Source organism: Mauremys reevesii, linkage group 22 (genome assembly GCF_016161935.1).
Source record: "Mauremys reevesii isolate NIE-2019 linkage group 22, ASM1616193v1, whole genome shotgun sequence".
NCBI classification, from domain to species: domain Eukaryota; kingdom Metazoa; phylum Chordata; order Testudines; family Geoemydidae; genus Mauremys; species Mauremys reevesii.
In genome coordinates, this window is record NC_052644.1 from 22,248,072 (window position 1) to 22,275,829 (window position 27,758).

General features: G+C 68.0%; 5 protein-coding genes across 9 annotated transcripts; 2 read left to right on the plus strand and 3 right to left on the minus strand.

Annotated features, from left to right (window-relative positions):
- Positions 1-999: 999 nt before the first annotated feature.
- LOC120388381 (DNA-directed RNA polymerases I, II, and III subunit RPABC5-like) lies at positions 1,000-3,451 on the minus strand. 2 transcript variants are annotated; one of them, XM_039510196.1, is made up of 3 exons: positions 3,393-3,451; positions 1,614-1,709; positions 1,000-1,254 (listed from the first exon to the last, which is right to left on the minus strand). In XM_039510196.1, the coding sequence occupies exons 2-3, from the start codon at positions 1,706-1,708 to the stop codon at positions 1,146-1,148; spliced, it is 204 nt and encodes a 67-aa protein (XP_039366130.1). In that variant the 5' UTR covers position 1,709; positions 3,393-3,451; the 3' UTR covers positions 1,000-1,145. The 2 variants fall into 2 exon arrangements, with proteins under 2 accessions (XP_039366130.1, XP_039366129.1); XM_039510195.1 differs by lacking the exon at positions 3,393-3,451 and adding an exon at positions 1,855-1,905.
- On the plus strand, positions 1,193-13,399 carry LOC120388346 (tetraspanin-4-like). Of its 3 annotated transcripts, none has more exons than XM_039510131.1 (8): positions 1,193-1,265; positions 3,421-3,502; positions 4,252-4,443; positions 5,924-5,998; positions 6,085-6,186; positions 6,262-6,390; positions 12,329-12,412; positions 12,842-13,399. In XM_039510131.1, the coding sequence occupies exons 2-8, from the start codon at positions 3,434-3,436 to the stop codon at positions 12,908-12,910; spliced, it is 720 nt and encodes a 239-aa protein (XP_039366065.1). In that variant the 5' UTR covers positions 1,193-1,265; positions 3,421-3,433; the 3' UTR covers positions 12,911-13,399. The 3 variants fall into 3 exon arrangements, with proteins under 3 accessions (XP_039366065.1, XP_039366064.1, XP_039366066.1); XM_039510130.1 differs by lacking the exon at positions 1,193-1,265 and adding an exon at positions 2,801-2,906 and having other exon boundaries at positions 3,424-3,502; XM_039510132.1 differs by lacking the exons at positions 1,193-1,265; positions 12,329-12,412; positions 12,842-13,399 and adding exons at positions 2,801-2,906; positions 8,196-8,894 and having other exon boundaries at positions 3,424-3,502.
- A 189-nt stretch (positions 13,400-13,588) lies between these two features.
- Positions 13,589-16,171, minus strand: LOC120388382 (proline-rich AKT1 substrate 1-like). The gene is made up of 4 exons (XM_039510197.1): positions 15,835-16,171; positions 15,337-15,414; positions 14,466-14,614; positions 13,589-14,311 (listed from the first exon to the last, which is right to left on the minus strand). Exons 2-4 carry the CDS (start codon positions 15,401-15,403, stop codon positions 14,168-14,170), a joined length of 360 nt encoding a protein of 119 aa, XP_039366131.1. The 5' UTR covers positions 15,404-15,414; positions 15,835-16,171; the 3' UTR covers positions 13,589-14,167.
- Positions 15,831-17,417, minus strand: LOC120388482 (proline-rich AKT1 substrate 1-like). Its single transcript, XM_039510305.1, has 2 exons — positions 17,283-17,417; positions 15,831-16,292 (listed from the first exon to the last, which is right to left on the minus strand). The coding sequence occupies exon 2, from the start codon at positions 16,284-16,286 to the stop codon at positions 15,831-15,833; it is 456 nt and encodes a 151-aa protein (XP_039366239.1). The 5' UTR covers positions 16,287-16,292; positions 17,283-17,417.
- A 302-nt stretch (positions 17,418-17,719) lies between these two features.
- TBC1D17 (TBC1 domain family member 17) lies at positions 17,720-27,711 on the plus strand. Of its 2 annotated transcripts, XM_039510008.1 has the most exons (17): positions 17,720-17,801; positions 18,008-18,106; positions 18,668-18,742; positions 18,815-18,920; positions 19,223-19,433; positions 19,693-19,804; positions 20,523-20,687; positions 21,187-21,318; positions 22,622-22,725; positions 23,246-23,340; positions 23,678-23,794; positions 23,863-23,963; positions 24,046-24,145; positions 24,481-24,578; positions 24,814-24,930; positions 26,021-26,107; positions 26,937-27,711. In XM_039510008.1, the coding sequence occupies exons 1-17, from the start codon at positions 17,781-17,783 to the stop codon at positions 27,138-27,140; spliced, it is 1,944 nt and encodes a 647-aa protein (XP_039365942.1). In that variant the 5' UTR covers positions 17,720-17,780; the 3' UTR covers positions 27,141-27,711. The 2 variants fall into 2 exon arrangements, with proteins under 2 accessions (XP_039365942.1, XP_039365943.1); XM_039510009.1 differs by lacking the exon at positions 18,008-18,106 and having other exon boundaries at positions 17,757-17,801.
- Positions 27,712-27,758: the final 47 nt, after the last annotated feature.

A 27,758-nucleotide genomic window follows, 5' to 3' on the forward strand; every position in this document is an offset into this window, starting at 1 on the left:
TAGCCAAATTCGTGTTATAGCAGGTGACGTTATATTGAGGTAGCGGTGTACTGAAAATTACTCCTTCAGTGTCCTTAGTTATGCGGGCCCTAGATGTCCCCTGGTGTCCTTTCCCTTCCCTTATCAATTTTCTACAATTCCTAACTACTCGTTATTTTTAGCAACTACCCCTTGCGTCCATTTGTTACACTTTTTCATAGCTCCTTTTGACTCCCCTCTCAATTAGGCCGTTTTATTTTTTAAAACCCGTCCAGCCGCGTTTCTCACTCCTGGCTTTTTGGACATCTCCATTAAATGTTATTCAACGATCCTCCTAGCTGCTTTGCCGCCTAATTGTTTCCGGCTTTGTGAAATCAACACATTATAAACGTGAGTGCCTCACCATCGGTTGTGTCACCGCCACAGCTTGGTTTGGTGATGCTGTTCCACTTTATCCAACTCCCAGAGCCAGAAGCGGGATTCGCCCTGCTGGCTTCCAGATCGACGCTGTGTGTTTATCCGCTTGTGCGCTACACACACACACACCCCCCCCCCCCGGCCGTAGACCTGCATGGGTGAGTTCTAGATGGATGCCTGCGTCAATGGGCTGTGGCGTGGTCTAGATCCCTGGCCCTGTTCTGGAGCCTGTTCCCGGGTGATCTGCAGCTACCTCTCCCTGCCAGCCCCCCCGCAGAGGGGCAGGGGCTCCCTGTTTTCCAGAGCCCCCCACTTCACCTTTTCCAACCCCCTTCCCAGGTTAGCAGCAGCAGAATTCAGCTGGCACATTCCCCTACCCCCTTAAGTCTGCCCCCCACCAGGCAGCCATACCCTTAACTCTGCCCGGCATCCATTGGAACAGACCTGGAACCCGCAACATGAATTCCCCAGACATGTGTTTGTGTGGGGAGGGGCTCCTGGCTGCAGGATGGATGTGGGGGGGCAAGAAAGGGGCACTAGGAAGAGGGAAGCTTAGTGGGGGGAGGGTTTGGGGGTGGAAGAACAGGCTGCAGCCACAGGGGCGTCTCTTGCTGGGTTTTATTGGCCTGGGGCAGAAGCTTCCCCCACCGGCCCCACACACACTAAAGCATCATGTTAAATCCAGCACAGATGACTCCCGCCTGGCGGGGGGGGGGTCCCATCTCTCCCCCCTCCCGCACTGGAGGGCGCTATTTCTCCAGGGGGGCGTAATTCAGCAGCTTCTCGATCAGATCCACGTGGGAGAGCAGCATCCGCCGGCAGCAATATCGCTTCAGCCCCAGGGCGTCCAGAGCGTCCCTGGAGAGACAGGTTAGAAGGGGTGAGGGCTGCAGGGGGTGAGGGCTGCAGGGGGTGAGGGGCACCGGCGGGAGTGGGGGCACCGGCGGTGGAGTGGCGGGGCTGCGGGGCGGGGTGAGGGGCACCGGCCGGGGGCTGCGGGGCGGGGTGAGGGGCACCGGCGGGGAGTGGGGAGCTGCGCGGCGGGGTGGGGGCGGGGTGAGGGCACCGGCGGGGAGTGGGGAGCTGCGCGGCGGGGTGGGGGCACCGGCGGGGAGTGGGGGCTGCGCGGCGGGGTGGGGGCACCGGGTCGGGAGTGAGGCGCACCGGGCTGGGGGGGGTGGGGGCTGCAGGTCGGGAGTGCGGCGCACCCCACTTACCCCTCCGTATACTCCGCCTGCAGCAGCCCCAGATACGCCTCCCACTTGTTCCCCACAACTTTCCCGCACGTGAAGCACCGGACCGGGATGATCATCCTGTGGGGGAGGGGGAGACACTGAGCGCGGGGGGGAAATGCCCCCCCCGGCCCCGGAAACCCCCCTGCGCCCAGCAGCCCCCGCCCCCGCCGCGCGGCCGCCAGGGTCCCGGTCCGGTCCGGTCCGGTCGGGGGGTTGGACTCACCCTGCGCAGCCCCGTGAACCCGCCGCCGCCGCTTGTTTATGTCGGGTCGGCGCCGGCCGCTAGGGGCAGCGGGGCCGGCGGGGCGGGGCCGGCGGCGGGGCGGGGCGGGTTCAGCCCCTACGCGCGGGGTTATGGGGGCGGCGGGGAGGTTGGGGGCGCAGGCGGACGGGTCTGAACCCGAAAACCAGCCCCGGGACCGAACAACCCTGGACCCCCTCAGCGCGTCACCCCACCCCCGGTCCCTGTCAGATTTCCCCTCCCCAGGGACCCCAGCCCCTCCCCATTCCTTCCCCAGCCCCGCCCCAGGGACCCCAGCCCCTCCCCATTCCTTCCCCAGCCCCGCCCCCAGGGACCCCAGCCCCGCCCCATTCCCTTCCCCAGCCCCGCCCCCAGGGACCCCAGCCCCGCCCCCAGGGACCCCCAGCCCCTCCCCATTCCTTCCCCAGCCCCTGCCCCAGGGAACCCCAGCCCTGCCCCCCATTCCTTCCCCAGCCCCGCCCCCAGGGACCCCAGCCCTGCCCCCATTCCCTTCCCCAGCCCCAGAGACCCCCAGCCCCTCCCCATTCCCTTCCCCAGACCCCGCCCCAGAGACCCCCAGCCCTCCCCATTCCCTTCCCCAGACCCTGCCCCAGGGACCCCCAGCCCCTCCCCATTCCTTCCCCAGACCCCGCCCCAGGGACCCCCAGCCCCGCCCCATTCCTTCCCCAGACCCCGCCCCAGGGACCCCCAGCCCTCCCCATTCCCTTCCCCAGACCCCGCCCCCAGAGACCCCCGCCCCTCCCCATTCCCTTCCCCAGACCCTGCCCCAGCGACCCCAGCCCCTCCCCATTCCCTTCCCCAGCGACCCCCAGCCCTCCCCATTCCCTTCCCCAGACCCCGCCCCAGAGACCCCGGCCCTCCCCATTCCCTCCCCCGCCCCTTCTACTCCCTCCTCCCGTTTCCTCCCCGCTGAGTCTGGAATTTCCTCCTCCATCCCGCCCCCGAGCGAGCAGCGCCCGCAGTTTAGGGGGATCCCGCAGCGCCCCCCAACCCGTCGCCGCCCGGGGGCCCAGGTGAGGGGGGGGCGGGAGCTGGGACAGCGGATTCGATGCGGGGGGGGGGTAACAGGACGGAACTTTCCAGCCCCCAAACTCCGGGGAAACTCGGGGGGCCGGGGGGGCGCAACGTTTCCACTCACCCTCCCAGCGAGACGGGGGAGGGGGGATATTCGGGGCAACCCCCCCCCGTAACCCCCTTGGGCCCAGTGGATCTGGGGACGGACGAGGGGACCCAGAACCCCCACGTGCTCCAGCCCCCTGGGACTGACAAGACCCCCCCGCCCCCCATCCCCAGCGAGGCGGGGCAGGAAATGGGGGGGAACCAGGATGGGTCAGTGCCCCCCCCCCCGGTCAGGGACCAGCTGACAGGCGAAGGGGAACTGAGCAAAGTGGGGTGTCAGTGGGGGGCACCGGCAGGGCTGGGGGAGGGGAGCAGGGGGCTGCGGGTCGGGAGTGGGGGGCACCGGCAGGGCTGGGGGGAGCCCCCCCAGAGGTGCTGACCCCCAACTCTGCTGGCCCCCCTCCTCCGCAGCTCCTGCACCATGGGCCCGACCCAGCGCTGCCTCCTCTGTCTCAAGGTTGAGCTTTTCATCTTCAATCTGATCTTCTGGGTGAGTCTCTGCTGTGAGCGTCTCTGCAGCAGTGCCCTGGGCCTGGGCGTGGGGCTCTGGCTGGGTCCCCTGACCCGCCCCCCCCCCAGCTGGGCGGCTGTGGGGCGCTGGGTGTGGGGCGCTGGGCGTGGGGCTCTGGCTGGGTCCCCTGACCCCGCCCCCCCAGCTGGGCAGCTGTGGGGCGCTGGGTGTGGGGTGTGGGGCGTGGGGCTCTGGCTGGGTCCCCTGACCCCGCCCCCCCAGCTGGGCGGCTGTGGGGCGCTGGGTGTGGGGCGCTGGGCGTGGGGCTCTGGCTGGGTCCCCTGACCCGCCCCAGCTGGGCGGCTGTGGGCGCTGGGTGGTGGGCGCTGGGCGTGGGGCTCTGGCTGGGTCCCCTGACCCCGCCCCCCCAGCTGGGCGGCTGTGGGGCGCTGGGTGTGGGGCTCTGGCTGGGTCCCCTGACCCGGCCCCCCCCCCATAGCTGGGCGGCTGTGGGGCGCTGGTTGTGGGGCTCTGGCTGGGTCCCCTGACCCGCCCCCCCCCAGCTGGGTGGCTGTGGGGCGCTGCGCGTGGGGAACAGGCGCGGTCCCCTGACCCGCCCCCCCCAGCTGGGCGGCGGTGGGGCGCTGGGTGTGGGGTGCGGGGCGCTGGGTGTGGGGCGCTGGGCGTGGGGCTCTGGCTGGGTCCCCTGACCCTGCCCCCCCCAGCTGGGTGGCTGTGGGGCGCTGGGCGTGGGGCTCTGACTGGGTCCCCTGACCCGCCCCCCCCAGCTGGGCGGCTGTGGGGCGCTGGGCGTGGGGCTCTGGCTCGCTCTCTCGCAGGGCCGGTTCTCTGCGCTGTCGCTCTCGCTCCCGTCCCTGGGGGTCGCCGGGCTGGTGATGGCGGCCGGCGCCGTGGTGATGGCCGTGGGCTTCCTGGGCTGCCTGGGGGCTGCCACCGAGCAGCGCTGCCTCCTGCTGACGGTAGGGCCGGGGGGGCAGGCTGGGGGATACAGAGAGGGAGGCGTGGGTTACGGGTGGGGGCGGCTGGGGATACAGAGAGGGAGGCGTGGGTTACGGGTGGGGGCAGGCTGGGGGATACAGAGAGGGAGGCGTGGGTTACGGGTGGGGGCAGGCTGGGGGAGGGGATACAGAGAGGGAGGCGTGGGTTACGGGTGGGGGCAGGTTGGGGGATACAGAGAGGGAGGCGTGGGTTACGGGGGCAGGTTGGGGGCTGGGGATACAGAGAGGAGGCGTGGGTTACGGGTGGGGGCAGGCTGGGGGATACAGAGAGGAGGCGTGGGTTACGGGTGGGGGCAGGTTGGGGGCTGGGGGATACAGAGAGGGAGGCGTGGGTTATGGGTGGGGGCAGGCTGGGGGATACAGAGAGGGAGGCGTGGGTTACGGGTGGGGGCAGGCTGGGGATACAGAGAGGGAGGCGTGGGTTACGGGTGGGGGCAGGCTGGGGATACAGAGAGGGAGGCGTGGAGTTACGGGTGGGGGCAGGTTGGGGCTGGGGATACAGAGAGGGAGGCGTGGGTTACGGGTGGGGGCAGGTTGGGGCTGGGGATACAGAGAGGAGGCGTGGGTTACGGGTGGGGGCAGGCTGGGGATACAGAGAGGAGGCGTGGGTTACGGGTTGGGAGGCAGGTTGGGGCTGGGGATACAGAGAGGAGGCGTGGGTTACGGGGGCAGGTTGGGGGCTGGGGGGATACAGAGAGGAGGCGTGGGTTACGGGTGGGGGCAGGCTGGGGGCTGGGGATACAGAGAGGGAGGCGGGTTACGGGGAGGCAGGCTGGGGATACAGAGAGGGAGGCGTGGGTTACGGGTGGGGAAGGCTGGGGGCTGGGGATACAGAGAGGGAGGCGTGGGTTACGGGTGGGGGCAGGCTGGGGGATACAGAGAGGAGGCGTGGGTTATGGGGGGGCAGGCTGGGGGCTGGGGATACAGAGAGGAGGCGTGGGTTACGGGTGGGGGCAGGCTGGGGGCTGGGGATACAGAGAGGAGGCGTGGGTTACGGGTGGGGGCAGGCTGGGGGGATACAGAGAGGAGGCGTGGAGTTACGGGTGGGGGCAGGCTGGGGGATACAGAGAGGGAGGCGTGGGTTATGGGGGCAGGCTGGGGGCTGGGGATACAGAGAGGAGGCGTGGGTTACGGGTGGGGGGGCAGGCTGGGGGGATACAGAGAGGGAGGCGTGGGTTACGGGTGGGGGGCAGGCTGGGGGGCAGGTTGGGGGGCTGGGGGGATACAGAGAGGGAGGCGTGGGTTACGGGTGGGGGGCAGGCTGGGCGGCAGGACAGCCTGGGTGTATGTGGTGGGGGTGGCTTGGGGGGTACATGGGGGAGCTGCCTGCAGGGCAGGGGCCGAAGAGGAGGGGGCGGTTTGGGACCCCCCCGTTGCCAGGCAGGGAGGAGGATCCCCCTGGCTGTCCTGGGGGGCTCTGATCCGTCTCCCCCTCCCCCAGTTTTTCGTGGTTCTCCTCACCATCGTCCTGCTGGAGCTGAGCGGGGGCCTGGCCTTCTACGCCTGCCGGGGGCAGGTAAGGGGGTGCCCCCCATCTCCCCACCCCACGCCCCCCTCCCCCTGTTCAATGCCCCCCCCCGGCCGACGCGCTCTGGGTCTCAGTTTGACAGATACGCTCAGGACGACCTGAAGTCGGGGCTGCGGCGATACGGGGCCCCCGGGGAGCCGGCGCTGACCCAGGCCTGGGACACGGTGCAGACCGAGGTGAGCCCCCCCCCCCGCCCTGCGCCCCGCTGGTTCCCCCCCCCCCCGGTGTCTGACGCTCCCCTCCCCCCCCAGTTCCGGTGCTGCGGGGTGCAGAATTACACCGACTGGTTCGAGCTGCGCAACGGGACGGGGCTGCCCGAGTCCTGCTGCCTGGAGCACGGAGCCGCCTGCTCCGGCCTCGCCGCCGCCTGGTGGAGGGAGGTGAGTGCCCCTCCCTGCCTCCCCCGAACCCACCCAGACACCCCCATCCTGTCTCCCATGGCTCAGCAGGGCTGGGGCACAGTGGGTGGGGTGGCTGGTCACTGTGGCTGGATAACGCCCGGGGGGAGGGGCAGGCGGTCACTATGGCTGGGTAACGCCCAGGGGGGCGGGGGGGCTGGTCTCTGTGGCCCTATAATGCCTGGGGGAGGGTGCAGCTGGTCACTATGGCTGGGTAACGCCCGGGGGGAGGGGTGGCTGGTCACTGTAGCTGGATAATGCCTGGGGGAGGGGCAGCCGGTCACTATGGCTGGGTAACGCCCAGAGGGGAGGGGTGGCTGGTCACTGTGGCCGTATAATGCCTGGGGGAGGGTGCAGCCGGTCACTACGGCTGGGTAACACCCGGGGGAGGGGTAGCTGATCTCTGTGGCCATATAATGCCTGGGGGAGGGTGCAGCTGGTCACTGTGGCTGGATAACGCCTGGGGGGAGGGGTGGCTGGTCTCTGTGGCCGTATAATGCCTGGGGGAGGGTGCAGCCAGTCACTATGGCTGGGTAATGCCTGGGGGGGGCTGGTCACTGTAACTGGATAATGCCTGGGGGAGGGGCAGCTGGTCACCATGGCTGGGTAACGCCCAGGGGGGAGGGGTGGCTGGTCTCTGTGGCCGTATAATGCCTGGGGGAGGGTGCAGCTGGTCACTATGGCTGGGTAACGCCCGGGGGGGAGGGGTAGCTGGTCTCTGTGGCCGTATAATGCCTGGGGGAGGGTGCAGCTGGTCACTATGGCTGGGTAATGCCTGGGGGCTGGTCACTGTAGCTGGATAATGCCTGGGGGAGGGGCAGCTGGTCACCATGGCTGGGTAACGCCTGGGGGGAGGGGTGGCTGGTCTCTGTGGCTGTATAATGCCTGGGGGAGGGTGCAGCCGGTCACTATGGCTGGGTAACGTCTGGGCAGGAGGGGTCGGCCGGTCAATCTCAGGGTTGGAAGGGGGAGGGGTAGCTCAGTGGTTTGAGCAGTGGCCTGCTAACCCGAGGGGTGAGAGTTCAATCCCTGAGGGGCCACTTAGGGATCTGGGGCAAAAATCTGTCTGGGGATTGGTCCTGCTTTGAGCAGGGGAGGGGGGGACTAGATCCCTCCTGAGGTCCCGTCCAAGCCTGGTTGTATATGAGTCTATGAAGGGACCCCAGGAGGGATCTATTCCCCCCCCCCCTCAAAGCAGGACCAACCCCAACTGAATCAGCCCAGCCAGGGCATTGTCAGGCCGGGCCTTAAACACCTCTAAGGAAGGAGATTCCCCCACCTCCCTAGGGACCCATCCCAGTGCTTCACCTCCCTCCTCGGGAAATAGTGTTTCCTAATATCCAGCCTAGACCTCCCCCGCTGCAACCTGAGCCCATTGCTCCTTGTTCTGTCATCTGCCACCACTGAGAACAGCCAAGCTCCAGCCTCTTTGGAAACCCCGTCAGGGAGTTGAAAGCAGCCATCAAATCCCCCCTCACTCTTCCCTTCTGCAGACTAAACAAGCCCAGGTCCCTCAGCCTCTCCTCAGTCATGTGCTCCAGCCCCCTGGTCATTTTCGTTGCCCTCCGCTGGACTCTCCCCAATTTGTCCACATCCTCCTTGTAGTGTGGGGCCCAAAACTGGACCCAGTATCCAGATGAGGCCTCACCGGTGCCGACTAGAGGGGAATGAGCACGTCCCCCGATCTGCTGGCAAAGCCCCTACTACTGCAGCCCAACGTGCCGTTGGCCGTCTTGGCACCAAGGGCCACTGCTGACTCCTATCCAGCTTCTCGTCCTTTTCTGCAGAACCGCTGCCCAGCCCGTCGGTCCCCAGCCTGGAGCCGTGCCAGGGATTCGTCCGCCCGAAGTGCAGGACTCTGCCCGCGTCATTGCTGAACCTCATCAGGTTTCTTTGGGCCCAGTCCTCCAATTTGTCCAGGTCCCTCTGGCTCCTCTCCCTACCCCCCAGCGTATCTGCCTCTCCTCCCAGCTCAGTGTCATCGGCAAACTGGCCTGTAGTTCCCCGGATCCTCCTCCTTCCCTTTTTAAAAGATGGGCCCTGCATGAGCCTGTCCCAGTCACCCGGGACCTCCCCGATCGCTGGATACTGGCCAATGGCTCTGCAGTCACATCCGCCGACTCCTTCAGCGCCCGGCCCCAGGGACTTGGGCTCGTCCGGCTTTTCTAAATAGCCCTGAACCCCGTCTTTCTCCCCGGGGGCTGGGCACCTCCTCCCAGGCCGTGCCGCCCGGCGCAGCCGGCTGGGAGCTGCCCTTGTTCGTGAAGACAGAGGCAAAAAAAGCATCGAGGCCGTGAGCTTTTCCCACATCCTCTGGCACGGGGTGGCCTCCCCCATTCAGCGAGGGGCCCCCACTTTCCCTGACCCTCTTCTTGGTGCTAACGTACCTGACGAAACCCTTCTGGTTCCTCATCGCATCCCCGGCCGGCTGCAGCTCCGGGTGGGACTGGGCCTCCTGATGTCGCTCCCGCTGGCCTTTGTCCAACCTTCCCCTTCCCTGCTATTCTGTGTCCAGCACCAGTGCGGATTTCACCGTAAGCCCGGCCGGGCGCCCACCGGGGGCACGATTCTGGCTCCGCGGTGGGATGGTTTGTTCCTCCAGCCTCCTGCCCCCTCGGGTTACTCCCCCAGGGGGTCCTGCCCCGCAGTTCCCACAGGGAGTCAGGCTGCGTTTCTGAATCCAGCCGCTAAAGCCCCAGCGGATAAAGGGGCAGCTGGTCGCTGTGGCCGGGTAGTGCCCAGAGGGGGAGGGGACGTCCGGTCAGTCCATCTGGGGAACACCTGGGGGAAGGGGGCAGTTGGTCATTATGGCCAGGGAATCATAGAATCATAGAACTTAAGATCAGACGGGACCATTATGATCATCTAGTCTGACCTCCCGCAAGATGCAGGCCACAAAAGCTGACCCACCCACTCCTGAAATAATTCTCTCCCTTGACTCTGCTGTTGAAGTCCCCAAATCCTGATAATCCTCCAGCAAGCGACCCCTGCCCCATGCTGCGGAGGAAGGCGAAAAACCTCCAGGACCACTGCCAATCTACCCTGGAGGAAAATTCCTTCCCGACCCCGAATATGGCGATCAGCTGAACCCCGAGCATGCGGGCAAGACTCTCCAGCCAGACACTCAGGAAAAAGACTTTCAATATCCCAACATTGACCCTCGGTACTAATTACCAGTGTGGCACGTTATTGACCTATTGACTAAATCACGTTCTCCTATCAAACCATTCCCTCCATGAACTTATCAAGCTTAATCTTAAAGCCAGAGAGGTCCTTCGCCCCCCCTGTTTCCCTCGATAGGCTGTTCCAGAATTTCACTCCCCTGATGGTTGGAAACCTTCGTCTAATTTCAAGCCTAAACTTCCCGACTGCCAGTTTATATCCATTTGTTCTCGTGTCCACATTAGCACTGAGCTGAAATAATTCCTCTCCTTCCCTGGTATTTATCCCTCTGACATATTTAAAGAGAACAATCATATCTCCTCTCAACCTTCTTTTGGTTAAGGAAAACAAACCGAGCTCCTCAAGTCTCCTTTCATATGACAGGCTTTCCATTCCTCGGATCATCCTAGTGGCCCTTCTTTGTACCCGTTCCAGTTTGAATTCATCCTTCTTAAACATGGGAGACCAAAACTGCACACAATACTCCAAATGAGGTCTCACCAATGCCTTATATAACGGGACTAGCACCTCCTTATCCCTACTAGAAATACCTCGCCTAATGCATCCCAAGACCGCATTAGCTTTTTTAACGGCCACATCACATTGCCGACTCATAGTCATCCTGCGATCAACCAGGACTCCGAGGTCCTTCTCCTCTTCCGTTACTTCCAACTGGTGCATCCCCAGCTTATAACTAAAATTCCTGTTAGTCATCCCTAAATGCATAACCTTACACTTCTCACTATTGAATTTCATCCTATTTCATTACTATTTCATTACTAATACTCCAGTTTACAAGGTCATCCAAATCTCCCTGGAGGATATCCCGATCCTTCTCCGAATTGGCAATACCTCCCAACTTGCATGTCATCCGCAAACTTTATCAGCCCACTCCTACTTTTGGTTCCAAGGTCAGTGATTGATAAATTGAATAAAATTGGACCCAAAACCGAACCTTGAGGAACTCCACTGGTAACCCCCCTCCAACCCGCCAGCTCACCTTTCAATACGACCCGCTGCAGTCTCCGCTTTAACCAGTTCCTCATCCACCTCTGGATTTTCATTTCGATCCCCATCTTTTCCAATTTAACCAGTAATTCCTCATGCGGTACCGTATCAAACGCCTTACTGAAATCCAGATATATTAGATCCACCGCATTTCCCTTGTCTAAAAAATCTGTTACTTTCTCAAAGAAGGAGATCAGGTGGGTTTGGCACGATCTACCTTTCGTAAATCCATGTTGTAATTTGTCCCAATTGCCATTGACCTCAAGGTCCGTAACTACTCTCTCCTTTAATATTTTTTCCATGACTTTACATACTACAGATGTTAAACTAACAGGCCTGTAGTTACCCGGGTCACTTTTTTCCCCCTTCTTGAAAATAGGAACTATATTAGCTAATCTCCAGTCAAACGGTACAACCTGGGACGGGGAGGGGGTGCCCATCAGTCCAGCCGGGTAAGGCCCGAGGAGGGGGCGGGCGATACAGGCGGGTAAGGCCCAGGGAGGGGCTGGTCCATACGGGTGGATAAGGCCCAAGGAGGGGGCGGTCTGTACGGTTGGGTAAGGTCCAGGAAGGGGCCAGTCCATACGGGTGGATAAGGCCTGAGGAGGGGCGCTCGGTACAGCCAGGTAACCCTGGGAGGGAGTGGGCAGCCGGTCCCTACAGCCAGGTAAGGGGCAAGGAGGGGGCGGTATGGGTATGGGTGGGTAAGGCTCAAGGCGGATGTGGTCTGTACATCCCGGTAAGCCCCAAGGAGGGGCCGGTCGGTATGGATGGATAAGGCCTGAGGAGGGCGCAGTCCATATGGCTGGGTAAGGTCCGAGGAGGGGGCGGCTCGGTACGGCCCATGGTGGGGGTGGTCCATATGTCCGAGTAAGGCCCCTGCGACCCATGGATGGGGCAGTCTGTATGGCCAGGTAAGGCCCGAAGAGGGGGTGGGTGGTACAGGCAGGGGCCGGTCCATACGGGTGGCTAAGGCCCGAGGAAGGCATGGTCCATATGGCTGGGTAAGGCCTGAGGAGAGGGTGGGTGGTCCATACATCCGAGTAAGGCCCGAGGAGGGGGCGGGCCGTACGGCCAGGTAACACCCAAGGAATGGCTGGTCCCTACGGCCCATGGAGGGGGTGGTCCATACGTCTGAGTACGGCCAGGTAACGCCCGAAGAGGAGGCAGTTGGACCTGTTCTCCGGCTCTCCCATACCAGCCAGCACAGATTGTGACGACCACCCGGCGCCGGCCCACCCTGATCTCCAGCCCTGTGGGTTGGGGGCCGCCGGAGACACGCGGGATCTCACTGTCAGGGAGGCTTTTGCTGCCATCCCCCGGGCCTGGTTCGTAGCAACGTGGGGCCGGATCCTTCCGAACCAGCGACTCCCTGGGGCCCTGGCTGGCGGGAAGGCGAGTTCGGCTCAGAAATCCTCCGCCCGGGCGGGGCTCACGGCGCCCCGGGCAGTGCAGAGAACCAGCTGGCGGGGTGGGGCGGGGATCCCTGTGCCCGGCGCTGCCCCTGGGGCAGGAAGAGCAGAGGTGACACCCGATCCCACACTGAACAGGGGCTGGCGGCAGCGTTACTGGGATAAGGCGCGGGGGGGGGGGGGACATGCTGGGGCAGGGGGCCGGGCCGCGGGGAGGGCACGATCTGCAGGGTGAGCGGAGCCGCCAGCGGGATCCCGGCCTGGGAGGTTTATAGGGCCGGGTCGGGTGGGGCCTGGCTTGGTGACCCCCCCGTTTCTGTGATTCTCCCATTCCCCAGCCCTGCTACGAGAAGGTGAAGTCCTGGGTCGGGGAGAACGTCTGGGCCATGGGCATTTTCGCTGCCTGCATTGCTGTCGTCCAGGTGAGGGGGCCCCCAGGGGGGTCTCATCTGGGACAAGGGGGCTGGAGGGACCCCCAGGGAGATCCACAAAGGTCTCTCAGAATTGGAAAAGGGACCAAAGGCGTGTTGGGGGCCGGCCCAGCTTTGGGGTGAGGGGAGGCGAAAAGCCCTGGGCAGAGCCGGGTGCACGGGGGAGGGGGGAGCATTATTCACCCATCACCTGATCCACAAACCAGGGGTCACCCAATGCCCCGTTAACCTGCGGAACTCCCTGCCAGGGGATGTTGTGACACCCGCAGGACAGGGGGCTCAGAGAATGAGAGGGGTTCCTGGAGGTTAGGTCCAGGACAGGCAGGGACGCAGGCCCCCTGATTAATTGCCCAGGTCCCTTCGCTGCCCCCTAAGCGCCCAGCCTGCCCCCCCACCACCCTCACCTTCCTCTTTCTCTAGGTCCTGGGCCTCGTCTCCTCCATGCTGATGTACTGCCAAGTGCTGAAGGTGGAGAAATACTACCACTGACAGGGGGCGCCTGGAGTCTGCTGCCCCCCAGTCCCTCTTACAGCCATTTCCCCCCCAGCCTGGCCGCCATGAGAGCACGGGGTGCACCCCCCTTACAGAGCTTGGGGGGAGTCACATCCTACAGCGGGGTGGGGGGGCTTCAATTCCAGCCCATCCTCCCCAGCCCACTAATACCCCCCTGCAGCTTAGATGCAGTGGCGGGTAGTTCCACTGGCTCAGGTGGGGCACTGAGAGCCCCCTGCCCCCCCCAGCCTGTTTGGGTCCCCCATGGCCACTCGTTAATGGAGCCTCGTCCTCTCCTCAGCCCCCCAGTCCTGCTATCCTGCCCCACACCCAGCACAATAAATGGTTCTGTGTCTGGCAGCTGGCTCCAGCTCTGCCTTGGGGGGGGTGGGTGCTGGGAGCTCACGCACCATGGGAAGTTGAGACCCCCCACAAGTGTCATCGTCCCCCCCAAATCAGAGGCACCAACAGCTGAAGCTGGTAAAAGTCAGCATCTCTTTATTGGCCAACAAGGGATGGAGGGGCGGGGCTCCCCGCGCCCTGACCCACCAATCATCTTTGGACAAAAATAAAGGGGCGGGGCCAGGGCCCCTGAGCATCTGGTACAAAAGACGGGGTGGGGGGTCCGGGCCAGGTACTGAGGCCAGGGGAGCCCCCCCCCCCACCTGAAAGCCGGCCCCTGCCTGTCCTCTCAAAGGAGGGGGCAGTTCCCCCCCAAAATGAGGGTGTCAGTTCAGGGGGGTGTATAATTCTCTGCTGGAGGCTGACAGCAGAGCCGCCCCCCCCCCATGAGGGGGTTTGGGGAAGCTGCCCCCCCCTTTCCAGGGGGAACAGCTCATGTGCAAACAGGGCCTTACAAAACAACCTATTAAGACACTTGGGGGAGAGGGGGGCAGCGTCCCCTGTAGTGTGGGCAGGGTGCTCCCCTCTCATTAGCTGTAGTGCTGGGGGGACCGGAGGGGCTCCCCGACATCTGCTGCTGTGGGGTGGGGGATGGAGAGGGGGAGCCCTGTGTGCCCCCCCCGCACATCACCTTCCGGCAAATCCTGTAGCATGAGCAGCTTAGATGCGGTGGCGGGTAGTTCCACCGGCTCGCTGGGCCCCACGGAGCCTCTGTCACCGCAGGCCCGTTTGGGGCCGGGGGGGGGATTCCCCCTGCCCTGCTGTCAGGTCAGGGGGTGTAGTGTCCAAGGGAGGGGGCGCTGGCGGGGGGGCCCCAGGCTGGCGGGGCCCCTCCCCCGGCCAGGGGAGGTGTCAATATTTCCGCTGCAGTTTCTGGAGGTCCCCGGTGTTGAGGCGGGGGCGGGGCAGGTCCCCGAACATCTCGGTGCCGTCGGAGCCGCGCAGGGCCAGCGCCCGCATGCTGGCCGCGATCTTCTCCAGGTCCGGGGACGAGTGCTGGGGGGGCAGGGAGGGGTTAGCGCCGGGGGCACCAGCCGGGGACCCCAACACCCCCCCAACATCTCCCCCTGGGGCCGGATTCTGCCCCCACCCCCTCTACAAAGCCTCCAGCCAGGGCCAGGGCCCCCCGTCCCCGCGCCGGGCCCCCCACCTTGGCATTCTCCTCGTCGGACGAGCGCGGCTCTGGCCCCGCCTGCCGGAAGGCCCAGACGGGCACGGAGACGGGCAGTGACTTGGCGTACTGGTGGTTGGGGGGGGCGGGCGGGGGCTGGGCGGGCGCCTCCTCGCTCAGGCTGCCGTCTGGGGAGGGAAGAAAGTTAAGAGGGGGACCCCAGACGCCCTGCCCCCCCCCTCCTGCCCCCACCCTCGCTGGCAGGCTCCCTCCCCCGCCATCCGGCCAGGCTCCCAGTGCAACGGGGTGAGATGGGGGCGGGGTTTTAGTCACCTTGTGATGCTGCACGTGAGTTTCACTGGCCTGTGCGCGCCTCAGTTTCCCTGGGTGCTGCACCAATGCTAGGTGATGGGAATTGGGGGGGTGAGTTTCGCTGAGGCCCTGGGGGCAGGTGAGGCCCGAGACCCAGGAGGGGGGTGCAGCCAGGTGACTGTGCCCAGGAAACAAGACAAAGGCCAGGAGTTGCCAGGGAGTCTGGGGCCTGGGGGGGGGGGCATCTGGCCCAGGATTCCCAAGCTGATTTCTGTGCTAACGAGCTCTGCCCTACGCTGTGACCCTGGCGGCTAATAAACCTTCCGTGTTACCGGCCGGCGGAGAGTCACGTCTGGCTGCGGAGTTGGGGGGCAGGACCCTCTGGCTCCCCCAGCCCCGCCCCCGGCGCACTCGCTGCGGGAAGCGCACGGGGGGACGGGGATGCTGGATGCTCCGGGGTCAGACCCAGGAAGGTGAAGCCGCGTGAGCTCCTTGCCGGGGGCCAGTCTGCTCCGAGAGGTGGCCCCCCCGAGTCCTGCCTGGCTTCCTACGGACATCGGCCGAGTGACTCCATGACACCCCCCCCCCCGCAACCTACCGTCAGTGCTCTCCGGGTCCGAATCGAAGAAGGGTTCGTAGTCCTGGCTGGGGGAGTCCTCGTCCATCACAAAGAGACCTGGGGAGCCGCAGAAGGGCCCATGAGGAGATGCGGCCACCTCTGGGGTGGGGCGCTGGGACTGGGTATCCCGGGACCCCTTACTGGGGCTGGGTACACGGGGACCCCTTGCCCGGTGTAGGGAAGTGGCCCTCCCTGGGGTGGGGCACAGGGGCTGGGTGTACAGGTCCCCTTGCCCGGTGCTGAGATGCGGCGCCTCTGGGCTGGAGCGTGGGGCTGGGTATACAAGGATACCTTGCCCGGTGCTGGTATACGGGGACCCCTTGTCTGGCACCGAGCTGCGTCCCCTCTGGGGTGGGGCGTGCAGCTCCCGCCGCCCGGCGTCCCCTCTGGGGTGGGGCGCGCAGCTCCCGCCGCCCGGCGCCGAGATGTGGGGCGCGGGTAGACAGACACCCCCCCCAGTCGGGGGCACGGACTCACCCGTGGTGTCGCTGGGGGGCTGCTGCTGCTTCCCGCCTGCCTCCACCTCCCTGGGCGCCGGCACGTTTTTCTCCTCCTCCTCCTCCTCTTCGTCCTGCCCCCCCGCGGCCTCGGCCGGGGCTCCCTGGGCGCCCGCTGTCCAGTGGGGGCCGGCGGGGGGGTCCTGGGGGGGGCAGCTGCGGTTGTCGGGGCTGGGAGGGGCCGGGGCGGGCGGGGGCCGGGGCGTAGCTGAAAGCCGTGGTCTTGTGGACGACGGCGATGTCCTCCAGGTAGCGGCGGGCGGCGTCGCCCAGGGCCCCGCAGCCGTGCTGGGCGTAGGAGAAGCCGCCCGGCTGCGGGGCCCGGAAAGCCGTGATCAGAACCACCTCGTTCCCCGTCCGGCGCCGGTACCGCTCGGCCTCCGCAATCAGCCCCGCCCAGCTCTCCCGGTGGTTGTCGGCCATGCCCGTCATCCTGGCCTGCGGGAGACACGGGGTGAGCGCCAGGACGCCTGGGTTCCCTCCCGCCTCGGGTGGGCACGGCCTGGGGGGCAGAGCCCGGACACCTGGGTTCTCTCCCTACCCGCAGTGGGGGAAATCGGGGGCAGGGGCAGAGCCTGGACGCCGGGGTTCTCTCCCCCTCAGGGAGGGGAGTGGGGGGGTTGGGGTTAGAGTGGGAGGGGTTGGGAGCCAGGATGCCTGGGTTCCATCCTGCCTCGGGTGGGCATGGTCTGGGGGGCAGAGCCTGGACGCCTGGGTTCTCTCCCTGCCCGTGACGGGGTATCGGGGGGGTGGGGTGGCGGACACCTGGGTTCTCTCCTGTCAATGGGGTATCGGGGAAGGCAGAGCACGGACGCCTGGGTTCTCTCCCTGCCCGTGGGGGTATCGGGGGAGGACACCTGGGTTCTCTCCTGCCAGTGGGGAGGGGTAAGGGGACAGAGCCCGGACGCCTGGGTTCTCTCCTGCCAGTGGGGGTATCGGGGCAGAGCCCGGACGCCTGGGTTCTCTCCTGCCAGTGGGGGTATCGGGGCAGATCCCGGACGCCTGGGTTCTCTCCTGCCAGTGAGGAGGGGTAAGGGGGGGGCAGAGCCCGGACGCCTGGGTTCTCTCCCTGCCAGTGGGGGGGTATCGAGGGGGGGGGCAGAACCCGGACGCCTGGGTTCTCTCCTGCCCGTGGGGGTATCGGGGGAGCAGAGCCCGGACGCCTGGGTTCTCTCCCTGCCCGTGGGGGTATCGGGGCAGAGCCCGGACGCCTGGGTTCTCTCCTGCCCGTGGGGTATCGGGGCAGAGCCGGGACGCCTGGGTTCTCTCCCTGCCCGTGGGGGTATCGGGGGGGGGGGCAGAGCCCGGACTCCTGGGTTCTCTCCCTGCCCGTGGGGGGGTATCGGGGGGGGGCAGAGCCCGGACGCCTGGGTTCTCTCCCTGCCGGGGGGGGGGCTCGGACGCCCGGGCTCCCGAGGGCCCCGTTACCTGCCCCCGCCGCCGCCTCCTCCTGCCTCCCTCTGTCCGTCCCAGCCCCCGGGGTCACTGCGCGGCCCACGACGGCGTCACCCTCTGACCCCTGACCTTTCACCCCGCTTTATAACCCCCGGGAGCGGCTCCGCCCCCGCCCCGCACAAGCATGGCGTCCCCCGCAGTGCCCCGCACAAACGTGGCGGCGGCTTTGTTGCCCCGCACAAACATGGCGGCCGCCACCAGCCCCTCCCCTTTTCTCCTCTAATCCTCTCCTTTTCCCCCCCGCCCGCACCGCGGGGGAGACCGAGGCAAACATGGCGGCCGCACAAAGATGGCAGCCCCCCCCCCCCCCCCGCCACGCAGAGACCCGGCGTCACCCGCGCTCACGTGGGGACGGACAGCAGGCGCGCCCCGCACAAAGATGGCGGCCGTCCCTCGCCTCTCCCTGGCCCCGCCCCTTGCGTAGGGCGGAAGTGACGGGTTGTTGTTTCCGGAAGTGGTGGTCTGCGGAGGATGGAGTCGGAGGGCTGCAGGGTGAGCGCGGGCCGGGGCCGGCGGGGGGCGGGGTCCCCGGGCGGGGGCGGGGCTGGCAGGTGGGGAGGGGCTGGGGACGGGCAGGTGGGGGCAGGGTCCCCGGGCGGGGCAGGGGACGGGCAGGCGGGGGCGGGGCTGGGGTCCCCGGGCGGGGACGGGACTGGCCGGCGGGGGCGGGGCCGGTCCTGCTCTGGCTGACCCCGCAGGTGGCCTTCGAGCAGGGCGGGGTTTTCCTGCACACCAGCCCCAAGCGCCACCCGGATCAGGACTCGCTCATCCCGGGGGTCATCCGCATCCTCGAGAAGGTGCTGGGGGGGGGGGCGGGAGTGAGGGGCACCGCGGGCGGCGGGGGGGGTGCGGGGCGGGAGGGAGGGGCACTGGCAGGGCGGGGGCTGCGGGGCGGGAGTGAGGGCGCCGCGGGCGGGGGCTGCGGGCGGGAGTGAGGGCACCGCGGGCGGGGGCTGCGGGGCGGGAGTGAGGGGCGCCGCGGGCAGGGGCTGCAGGGCGGGAGTGAGGGGCACTGGCAGGGCTGGGGAGGGGGCTGGGCTAGCAGGGGGCTGCGGGGCGGGCGCGAGGGGCACCGCGGGCGGGGGTGCGGGGCGGGGTGCAGGGCGGGAGTGAGGGGCACCGCGGGCGGGGTGCGGGCTGGGAGTGAGGGGCACCGCGGGGGCTGCGGGGCGGGAGTGAGGGGCACCGCGGGGGGGCTGCGGGCGGGAGTGAGGGGCACTGCAGGCGGGGGCTGCGGGGCGGGAGTGAGGGGCACCGCGGGGGCTACAGGGGCGGGAGTGAGGGGCACCGCGGGCGGGGGGCTGCGGGGCGGGAGTGAGGGGCACCGGCAGGGCTCTGACTGCATCCTCTGCCCGCAGGGCTCAGAGCACCTGCTGCAGTGGACACCCCTGGAGGAAGGTGGTGATGGTGCCCAGATTGTTTTCTCCAAGAAGGTGAGTGGCTCCCCCCGGAACCCCCCCGTGCCCCCCCCCCCAGCCCCTCGAACCCCCCCATCTGCCCTGCAGGAGCCCCCGGGCGCGGCCGAGGAGGAGCCCTTCGATCCGGGCTATGAACCCGACTGGGCCGTGATCAGCACCGTGAGGCCCCGCAGGCCGCAGGAGGAGCCCCCGGGTAATGGCTGTGGGGACGGTAGGGCGGGATTGGGGGTGGGAGGTGTGTGAGGTGAAGCCTGGCTCGTGGATCTCGGGGTGCAGCAGGGGCCTGAGAGGGTTGGGGGTCGGGGTATTGGTGGGGCAGCCCTGGATGGTGCGGCCGGGGGGTGGGGAGGTGTTAGTGCGGGGGGCCCAGCGTGGGGGGGCTGTGCAGCTGGAGGGGTGTTAGTGCGGGGGTGCCCAGCAGGCGGGTCATGGAGGGGCAGGGCTGGGGGGCAGGTCGGGTGCCCTAACCCCCCCCCCCATTGCTCTGCCCTGCAGGCTCTGTGCCCCTGCCCAGCCCCCGGGCGCAGTGGGCCTTCACGCTCAGCCTGTCCGAGCTGCAGTCCATCCGCCGGAGCCGGCCGGGCCTGGGCTGGTCCTACCTCATCTTCATCAGCCGGGACAGTGGGTCCCTGCCCGCCCTCCACTTCCACCGCGGCGGCAGCAAGGCTCTGCTGCGGGCGCTCTGCAAGTACCTCATCCTGGCCATGTGAGCAGGGGCAGAGCTGCCGGGGAGGCTTGTGAACTGGGGCACTGGGGAGTGGGGCACTGCTGGGGGCAGCTCGCAGCAGGGGTTGGGGAGTGGGGCACTGCCATGGCTCCAGGGTGGGTGGCCCAGGTGGGGGAGCCGTCGGCATGAGGCTGGCGCAGTGGGCACTCGAGGTGGTCCCGGAGGGCAGGGGGCGGAGGGGGGGGCACGCGGCAATGCTGGGGTAACTGAGGATGCTGATGCTGGCTCCCCCCGGCAGCTCCCCCAAGGACTCCCGGCTTTACCTGGTCTGCAGCCACGACTCCTACGCGCTGTCACATGCCTTCGACGAGCTGCAGCTGTTTGACGAGAACTCCTCCAACCTGGTGTCGGTGAGTTCCCCAGGCCCCCCGGCCCGGCCTCGGGGGAAGCCCTCCCCACGGCCTGTCTCAGCCATGAGCCCCACCCCACTCATGACATGGGGGGGAGGGATTTAGAGGTCGGGGGGGCTGGGAACGAGGACCCTTGGGTAGCATCCCTGTGTCATGGAGTGTGGGGGAGTCGAGGCCTTGCACCCCCCACTTCCTGCGATGCACCGGGACTCTCAGCTGGCCGGTAACACAGAAGGTTTATTAGCCGACAGGAACAGCCCAAAACCCAGAGCTTGTGGGTACAGAAACAGGACCCCTCAGTCAGGTCCTTCTTGAGGGGTGGGGAGCCCAGACCCCGGTTCTGGTCTCCCTCCGTTTTCCCCAGCCGGCTCCAAACTGAAACCCCCTCCAGCCGCCTCCCCCCGGCCCCTCCTCCAGCCTTTGTCTGGTTTCCCGGGCAGGTGTCACCTGGCCCCAGCCCCCTCCGGGCCCAGGTTATGCAGCCGCCGTCAGGTATCACCCTCAGTGACGTCACCCCCGTATTTCCCATCCCCACCTAGTATCGGTGCAGACAGTAAACTAGCGAAACTCCCCCGCAACATTCCCAGGTTAACGCTCCCTGTTCTGTCACACCCTGGCTCTGGAAGGGGGGGGGGCGGCCTGGGAGCCAGGACTCCTGGGTTCTCTCCTGGCTCTGGGGGTTCACATCCAAGAGTGACTCTCCTCCCCGCCCCCCCAGCGTTTCCTGCAGGACCCCTACACCGCCACTTTCGGGGGCTTCTCCAAAGTCACCAGCTTTTTCCGTGGGGCCCTGCACCACGAGGCCGGCACCCCCCTGCGGCCCCCGGGCGCCGCCGCCGCCACCAGCCTGGAGGATGAGCCAGGCTTTGAGGTCATCACGTGCGTGAGTGTCCCCGGCCAATCCGGGCGCACCCCAGAAGCACCAGCCAATCGCGTCTCTGTGTGGTGCTTTTGGAGCAACAGCCAGTCGGGTCCCTCACACTTATAGGGTGTGGCTGGTTAGTGGGGTGGAGCCAGCCATGCAGGCGGGGCGCGGGTGGCAGGAGACGGAGCTGGCCTCACAGGGTGGGTTGTGGGTGGCAGAGGGCAGGGCTGGCCTAGGAGGGGCGGGGCATAGGTGGCAGGGGGCGGAGCCAACCATGCAGGCGGGGCTTGGGTGGCAGCGGGCGGAGCTGGTGACACAGTAGGGGTGGAGAGTGGGTGGCAGGGGGTGGAACCAGCCTAGTGCGGGGAGCGGGGTGTGGGGGGCAGGGGGCAGGGCTGGGCTTGTGGGGGGAGCAGGCAGTGGGGGGAAGGGGGCGGAGCCGGGCTTGTGGGGGGTGGGAATGGTGTGCACTCGGGATGCCTTTCCCGCCTGCCCCGTGACCCCCTCCCGCCCGCAGCAGGTGCAGCTGGGGCCGCGGCCGGCCGTGTGCCGGGAGGCCCCGGTGACGGAGCAGGAGTGGGGGCAGCACCTGGACCCCGAGGGGCGCATCACCCACCTGGACGGGCTCAAGAGGAGGATCTTCGCTGGGGTGAGGGCAGGGCCTGTGGGGTAGGTGGGGGGCCGGGCCTGTAGGAGACAGCTGTGCTTGGGAGCTGGGGCCCTGGAGAGAGGGGGCCCAGGCTGGGCGGAGGGCCTGATGGGGAGGGGGCCTGGCTGGGGGGCACAGTGGGGCTGGAGGAGAGGCCTGTGCTTGGGGGACTGGAGGCCCTGGGCTGGTGGGGGGGCTGGGCTGGAGGAGGGGCTCAGCTAGGGGCGGGGCTGCAGGGTGTGGGCAGGGCTGGGTTGGGAGGGGGCGGAGCTGCAGGGTGTGGGCGGGGTAGAGGCGAAGCTCTCTGGGAGGAGGCGGGGCTGGGTTGGAGGAGGGGTGGGGCTTCAGGGGGTGGGCGGGGTAGAGGAAGGGCGGTAGCTGGGGGTGGAGTGGGGCTGGCTTGCAGGAGAGGGCAGGGCTGCAGGGTATGGGTGGGGTAGTGGCGGGGCCCTGGTGGTGGGTGGGGTACAGGCGGGGCCCTGGCGGTGGGCGGGGCTGGCGAAGTGGGAGGGGCTGCAGGGTAGAGGCGGGGCCCTGGCGGTGGGCGGGGCTGAAGACGTGGGAGGGGCTACAGGGTAGAGGCGGGGCCCTGGCGGTGGGCGGGGCTGAGGAAGGGGGCGGGGCTGCAGGGTAGAGGCGGGGCCCTGGCGGTAGGCGGGGCCCTGGCGGTGGGCGGGGCTGCAGGGTAGAGGCGGGGCCCTGGCGGGGGGCGGGGCGGACGCAGGGGGAGGGGCTGCAGGGGAGAGCGGGGCCCTGGCGGTGGGCGGGGCTGAGGAAGGGGGCGGGGCTGCAGGGTAGAGGCGGGGCCCTGGCGGTGGGCGGGGCTGCAGGGTCGAGGCGGGGCACTGGGGGTGGGCGGTGCTGAATAAGGGGAGGGCTGCAGGGTAGAGGCAGGGCCTGGCGGTGGGCGGGCTGAAGAAGGGGAGGGCTGCAGGGTAGAGGCGGGGCCCTGGTGGTGGGCGGGGCTGAAGAAGGGGGAGGGGCTGCAGGGTAGAGGCGGGGCCCTGGTGGTGGGCGGGGCTGAAGAAGGGGGAGGGGCTGCAGGGTAGAGGCGGGGCCCTGGCGGTGGGCGGGGCTGAGGAAGGGGGAGGGGCTGCAGGGTAGAGGCGGGGCCCTGGTGGTGGGCGGGGCTGAAGAAGGGGAGGGGCTGCAGGGAAGAGGCGGGGCCCTGGTGGTGGGTGGGGCTGGCGAAGGGGGCTCTGATGGGGGAGGAGGTTGGAGCTGGTTCGGGCTCCGTGTCCATCACTCGGGGGAGGGTCCCAGGACTCTGCCCCCCGAGTCTCACACCCCCCCCCCGCCCCAGGGCCTCAGCCCAGCGCTGCGCAAGGAGGCCTGGAAGTTCCTGCTGGGCTACTACAGCTGGGAGAGCAGCAGCGAGGAGAACCGGGCCCAGGCCCGGCGCCGAACGTGAGCCTCCGCCCGGGCTGCGGGTCGGGAGTGAGGGGCGCTGGGGGGGCTTCGGTTCGGGAGTGAGGGGCACCGGCAGGGCTGGGGGCTGCGGGTCGGGAGTGCGGGGCACCGGCAGGGCGGGGGGGGCTGCGGGTCGGGAGTGAGGGGCACCGGCAGGGCTGGGGGCTGCGGGTCGGGAGTGAGGGGCACCGGCAGGGCTGGGGGCTGCGCGTTGGGAGTGAGGGGCACTGGCAGGGCTGGTTGGGGGCAGGGCTGGGCTAGCTGATGCCGTGGGTCGGGAGTGGGGGGCACCTTCAGGGCTGGTGGGGGGCAGGGCTGGGCTCACCGGCAGGGCTGGGGGCTGCGGGTCGGGAGTGAGGGGCACCGGCAGGGCTGGTGGGGGGCAGGGCTGGGCTAGCTGACGCCGTGGGTCGGGAGATAGGGGCACCGGCAGGGCTGGTGGGGGGCAGGGCTGGGCTAGCTGACGCCGTGGGTCAGGAGTGAGGGGCAGCCCCTCACCCCACTCCCCCTGCCCCAGGGACGAGTATTTCCGCATGAAGCTGCAGTGGAAGTCGGTGAGCGAGGAGCAGGAACGGCGGAACTCCCTGCTGCGCGGCTACCGCAGCCTGATCGGTCAGTGCCCCCGCCCCCCTCCCTGCCCTGGGTGACCCCCCCCAGAGTGAGCCCCTGTGACCCGGTGCCTGGAGGGGCCACGCTCGGGGCAGATGCCGCCCACACCCCTAACCGGGGAGCGGCTCCGGCTAGTTCCCCCCAAGCCAACCCCAGCCCCACTCGTGAAATGTGGTTCACCATTCTTGTGCACACCCAGGCCCGTGCGCACGCCGGTTCCCTGCACCGGGAGCCGAGAGGAAACCGAGGCAGGCGCCGGCTTTGGGAAAGTCCCCCTCCATCGCCCCCCACAGAGCCCCCCCAGCCATGTAACACCCCCCCACACACACCCCCTTTGCAGAGCGGGACGTGAGCCGCACCGACCGGAGCAACAAATTCTACCAGGGCAGCGAGAACCCGGCGCTGGTCCTGCTTCACGACGTGCTCATGACGTACTGCGTGTACAACTTCGACCTGGGTGAGCCGGGGGCGCCGGGGGGCTGCGCCGCGGGGGGGCCGATCTGTAACCCCGTTGTCCCCCCCCAGGCTACGTGCAGGGCATGAGCGACCTGCTCTCCCCCATCCTCTACGTCACCCAGAACGAAGTCGACGCCTTCTGGTGCTTCGCGGGTTTCATGGAGCTGGTGGTGAGTGTGGAGGGGGGGGGACCGGTGCTGGGGGGGGTGAGATGGGGGGTTCGGGCCCCCCTAACCCACCGTCTCCCCGCAGCACCATAACTTCGAGGAGAGCCAGGAGAGCATGAAACGGCAGCTGGCCCAGCTGGCGCTGCTGCTGCGTGTGCTGGATCCGCCGCTCTGCGACTTCCTGGGTGAGTGCCCCGGGAGCCGCCCCCTTGTCGTGGGGGCAGGGCGAGGGTCTGTGCGCCCCCCCCCAGTCCCAACTCGGAGCCTGCCCAGCGGCCCGTCCTCTGCCGCGCTCACCCCCCTCCTCCCACCACCTCCGTACACAAGGGAAACTGAGGCATGTGCGCTCGTCATACAAAACATTAAGAGAATTCCCATTTCATCACATCTCTGGGACTCCCCGGGGCTGGAGGGGGGCCAGAGGGGACACGCCCCGTTTCCCCGTATCCTGAGCCAGCCAGGCCCCGTTCCAGGGCAGGGCCCCCTCACGGACAAACCCCCCCCCCTTGTCTCCCCCCAGACTCGAAGGAATCCGGCTCCTTGTGTTTCTGCTTCCGGTGGCTCCTGATCTGGTTCAAGCGGGAATTCGCCTTCGAGGACGTGCTGCAGCTCTGGGAGGTGTGGGGGGGGGAGGCTGTGCGTGTTGGGGGTGGGGCTGGGGGGGCTGTGCGTGTTGGGGGAGGGGCTGGGGGTGTGTGATCCAGGTGGGAGGTTTGGTGGGTGACCCCTGCCCCTGGGGGGTAGATACATGACGGGGAGGGTGTCCCTGTGGGGGGGGAGGGCTCAGCTGAGGGGGTCCTTGTGAATCTGTCTGGCAGGAGGGCCTCCCCGCTGACCCTGCCCCTCCCCCCAGGTGCTGTGGACGGGGCTGCCCTGCCCCAGCTTCCACCTGCTGGTGGCCTGCGGGATCCTGGACTCGGAGCGCGAGGCCCTAATGAACTCGGGGTTCGGCTTCAGCGAGATCCTCAAGGTGAGACCCCCCTGTGGCCCCCCGAGCTGCTCTGTCCCGGCTGCCCCGGCTCCGACGCCGTCTCGGGGTCCCCCGGGGGCCGCAGCTCTGAGCCCCCAGCGCCCGGCTCTGCCGTGGGCCCCTCGGGGATCCCCCGGGGGCCGCAGCTCTGAGCCCCCAGCGCCTGGCTCTGCCGCGGGCCCCTTGGGGGTCCCCCGGGGGCCGCAGCTCTGAGCCCCCAGCGCCCGGCTCTGCCGCGGGCCCCTCGGGGGTCCCCTCGCTCTGGCCCACAAGGGGAGCAGCCCCCCTGGGCCGGAGTGGGGAGTGTTCACCTGGGAGTGGGGCAGGGGAGTTTCACTAGTTTATCGTTTTCTGCTAACACGGGGTGTGCCTCAGTTTCCCCGGGTGCTGCACCAGAACTAGGTGGGGATGGGAAATGGGGGTGACGTCACTGCGGGGTGATACCTGTGACCTGAGCCCGGGAGGGGGCTGGGGCCAGGTGACACCTTCTGCCCGGAAACTGGACAAAGGCTGGAGCAGGGGCCGGGGGGCGGCCGGGGGGCAGCAGCTCGAGTGGGTTTCAGTTTGGAGCTGGGGGACAGAACTGGGGTCGGGGCACCCCAGAGTCATAGGGTGACACTCGGGAACTGCTCCCTCCAAAGCCAGGCAGGACTCGGGGGCTCTGACCGAGCATCCAGCATCCCCCTCCCCCCATGCGCTTCCCCCAGCGAGTGCACCGGGGCTGGGGAGCCAGAGGGTCCTGCCCCCCACCCCCAGCCCCTCCTCTGGCCTGTGTCTCTCTCCCGGGCCAGGCTCCGGATCCCCTTGTTCTCCAGCCCCTTCAGCTGGCACCTTGCGGGGGGGCCCAGGAGACAGGGTGTCACCCCGGCCCCCTCGGGCTCTGCACCAATCACCCCCCCTCACCCCCCCACCCAGACACTGCACAGGGGAAACTGAGGCCCCCACCCTGAACAGTCCCACGTCCTCCCTCCTTCTCCCGGCGTTACCGTAATACACCTAAGAGAACTACGCTGGGGGGTCCTGGGGCAGGAGTGGGGATCCCAGGCACGACCGTAACGTACCTAATAGATGTGCCCCCCCTTCCCCCCAGCACATCAATGAGCTGACGATGAAGATGAATGTGGAGGAGACGCTGAGCCGGGCCGAGGCTCTGTACAGACAGCTGGCGGCCAGCCCCGTGAGTGCCCCACGGCCTGCCCCACGGCCTGCCCCCCGCCCCCCGGCACTCCCCTGCCTGCCCCCCACACCCCCAGCCCCGTGAGTGCCCCACGGCCTGCACCCAAACACCTGCCCCCGGCACTCCCCTGCCTGCCCCCCACACCCCCAGCCCCGTGAGTGCCCCACGGCACCCCCCCTGCCTGTCCCCCACCTGCCCCCCACACCCCCAGCCCCGTAAGTGCCCCGGCCTGCCCCCCGGCACCCCCCTGCCTGTCCCCTGCCTGCCCCCCACACCACCAGCCCCGTGAGTGCCCCCGGCCTGCCCCACGGCACCCCTGCCTGTCCCCGCCTGCCTCCCATGCGCCCAGCCCTGTGAGTGCCCACGGCCTGCCCCACGGCACCCCTGCCTGTCCCCGCCTGCCCCCACACCCCAGCCCCGTGAGTTCCCCTGGCCTGCCCCACGGCACCCCTGCCTGTCCCCGCCTGCCTCCCATGCGCCCAGCCCTGTGAGTGCCCCTGGCCTGCCCCCGACCTCCTGGCCTGCCCCTGCCTGCCTCCCACGCCCCTGCCCCACTGCCTCCCGCCTTCCCCGGTACCGCCTGTCCCCACCTGCCTCCTACACCCCCTGCCTCCCGCCTTCCCCCCCGGTACCGCCTGTCCCCCCGCCTGCCTCCTACACCCTAACCTCCTGAGTCCCCCCCTGCCTGTCCCCAGTGGCCCCTCAGCCCACCTCCCACACCCCCAGCCTGCCTACCACACCCCAGCCCTGCAGCTCCCATGTGCCCCCCCCCCAACCAGCCAGTCCTGGCCCCATGTCCCAGCCCCCGGTGACCTCGCTCTCCTCACAGGAGCTGCCGCGGAATGTGCAGGAGCTTCTGGGGCTGGGGGGCCCCGCGGGGGGTAGCCCCCCAGCCACCCCCCCTCAGCCCCTCTCGCCTGGCCAGGCCCCGGAGCTGGAGCTGACGGGCAGCGTCTCACCCCCCCAGCCCGACAGCAGCATCGAGATCCTGCCCCCCGAGGAGCCCCCCACAGCTCGGAGCCCCCCGCCCTGAGCCGGACGCCGGGGTCCACCTGCCACTGCCGCCTCTTCACACAGCACTTTAATGGGGGGGGGCGGTGTCTGCTGAGGGGTCCCAGGGTGCCCACGGGGGGCGTGTCGGGGCCAGACCTTGTTCCCAGGGTGCACTGGGTTCTGCTTCCGTCCCCGCGAGCCGGACGCCTGGGTTCTGGCCCCAGCTCTGGCGGGGGAGGGGTTCCTATCACCCCACTGGCCCGGTCCCATGATCCTGGGGGCGGCCGGACTCCGGTGCCATATGGGGGAGCAGCAGCCCCGGCCCCAGCTGCCTGTGAGTATCCTGGGCTGGAAGGGGAGGGGGCACCCTGGGAGCCAGGACTCCTGGGTTCTCTGCAGCCCCAACCCCTGCCCCCCCCCAGGGCTGCTCCACCCCAGCCCCAGGGGGCCCCCATTGCTGCCCTGGGGCTCGCTGCTTTCGGCCATGTACAGATCCCGAGGGGCTGGGGGTCCCTGTTCCCCCCCCAACACTGACACCCCCTAACAGCATCTGTCCAGGGGTGCCCTGCCCCCGCCCCCTTTGTAATGTACATTAAACACTCGTTACCAAACGGCTTGGATATGTTTCCTAATTGGAGGGCTGGGAGCCAGGACGCCT

Coding starts and splice junctions, on each gene's coding strand:
- LOC120388381 (XM_039510196.1), bottom strand. CDS start 1,708: ATGATCATCCCGGTCCGGTGCTTCACGTGCGGGAAAGTTGTGGGGAAC. Junction 1,255..1,613: donor CAGGCGGAGTATACGGAGGG/GTAAGTGGGGTG, acceptor CTGTCTCTCCAG/GGACGCTCTGGACGCCCTGG.
- LOC120388346 (XM_039510131.1), top strand. CDS start 3,434: ATGGGCCCGACCCAGCGCTGCCTCCTCTGTCTCAAGGTTGAGCTTTTC. Junction 4,444..5,923: donor AGCGCTGCCTCCTGCTGACG/GTAGGGCCGGGG, acceptor CCCCTCCCCCAG/TTTTTCGTGGTTCTCCTCAC. Junction 12,413..12,841: donor CCTGCATTGCTGTCGTCCAG/GTGAGGGGGCCC, acceptor CTCTTTCTCTAG/GTCCTGGGCCTCGTCTCCTC.
- LOC120388382 (XM_039510197.1), bottom strand. CDS start 15,403: ATGGACGAGGACTCCCCCAGCCAGGACTACGAACCCTTCTTCGATTCG. Junction 14,615..15,336: donor GGACCCGGAGAGCACTGACG/GTAGGTTGCGGG, acceptor TTCCCTCCCCAG/ACGGCAGCCTGAGCGAGGAG. Junction 14,312..14,465: donor CCGACGAGGAGAATGCCAAG/GTGGGGGGCCCG, acceptor CTGCCCCCCCAG/CACTCGTCCCCGGACCTGGA.
- LOC120388482 (XM_039510305.1), bottom strand. CDS start 16,286: ATGACGGGCATGGCCGACAACCACCGGGAGAGCTGGGCGGGGCTGATT.
- TBC1D17 (XM_039510008.1), top strand. CDS start 17,781: ATGGAGTCGGAGGGCTGCAGG. Junction 18,107..18,667: donor TCATCCGCATCCTCGAGAAG/GTGCTGGGGGGG, acceptor CTCTGCCCGCAG/GGCTCAGAGCACCTGCTGCA. Junction 20,688..21,186: donor GCTTTGAGGTCATCACGTGC/GTGAGTGTCCCC, acceptor TCCCGCCCGCAG/CAGGTGCAGCTGGGGCCGCG.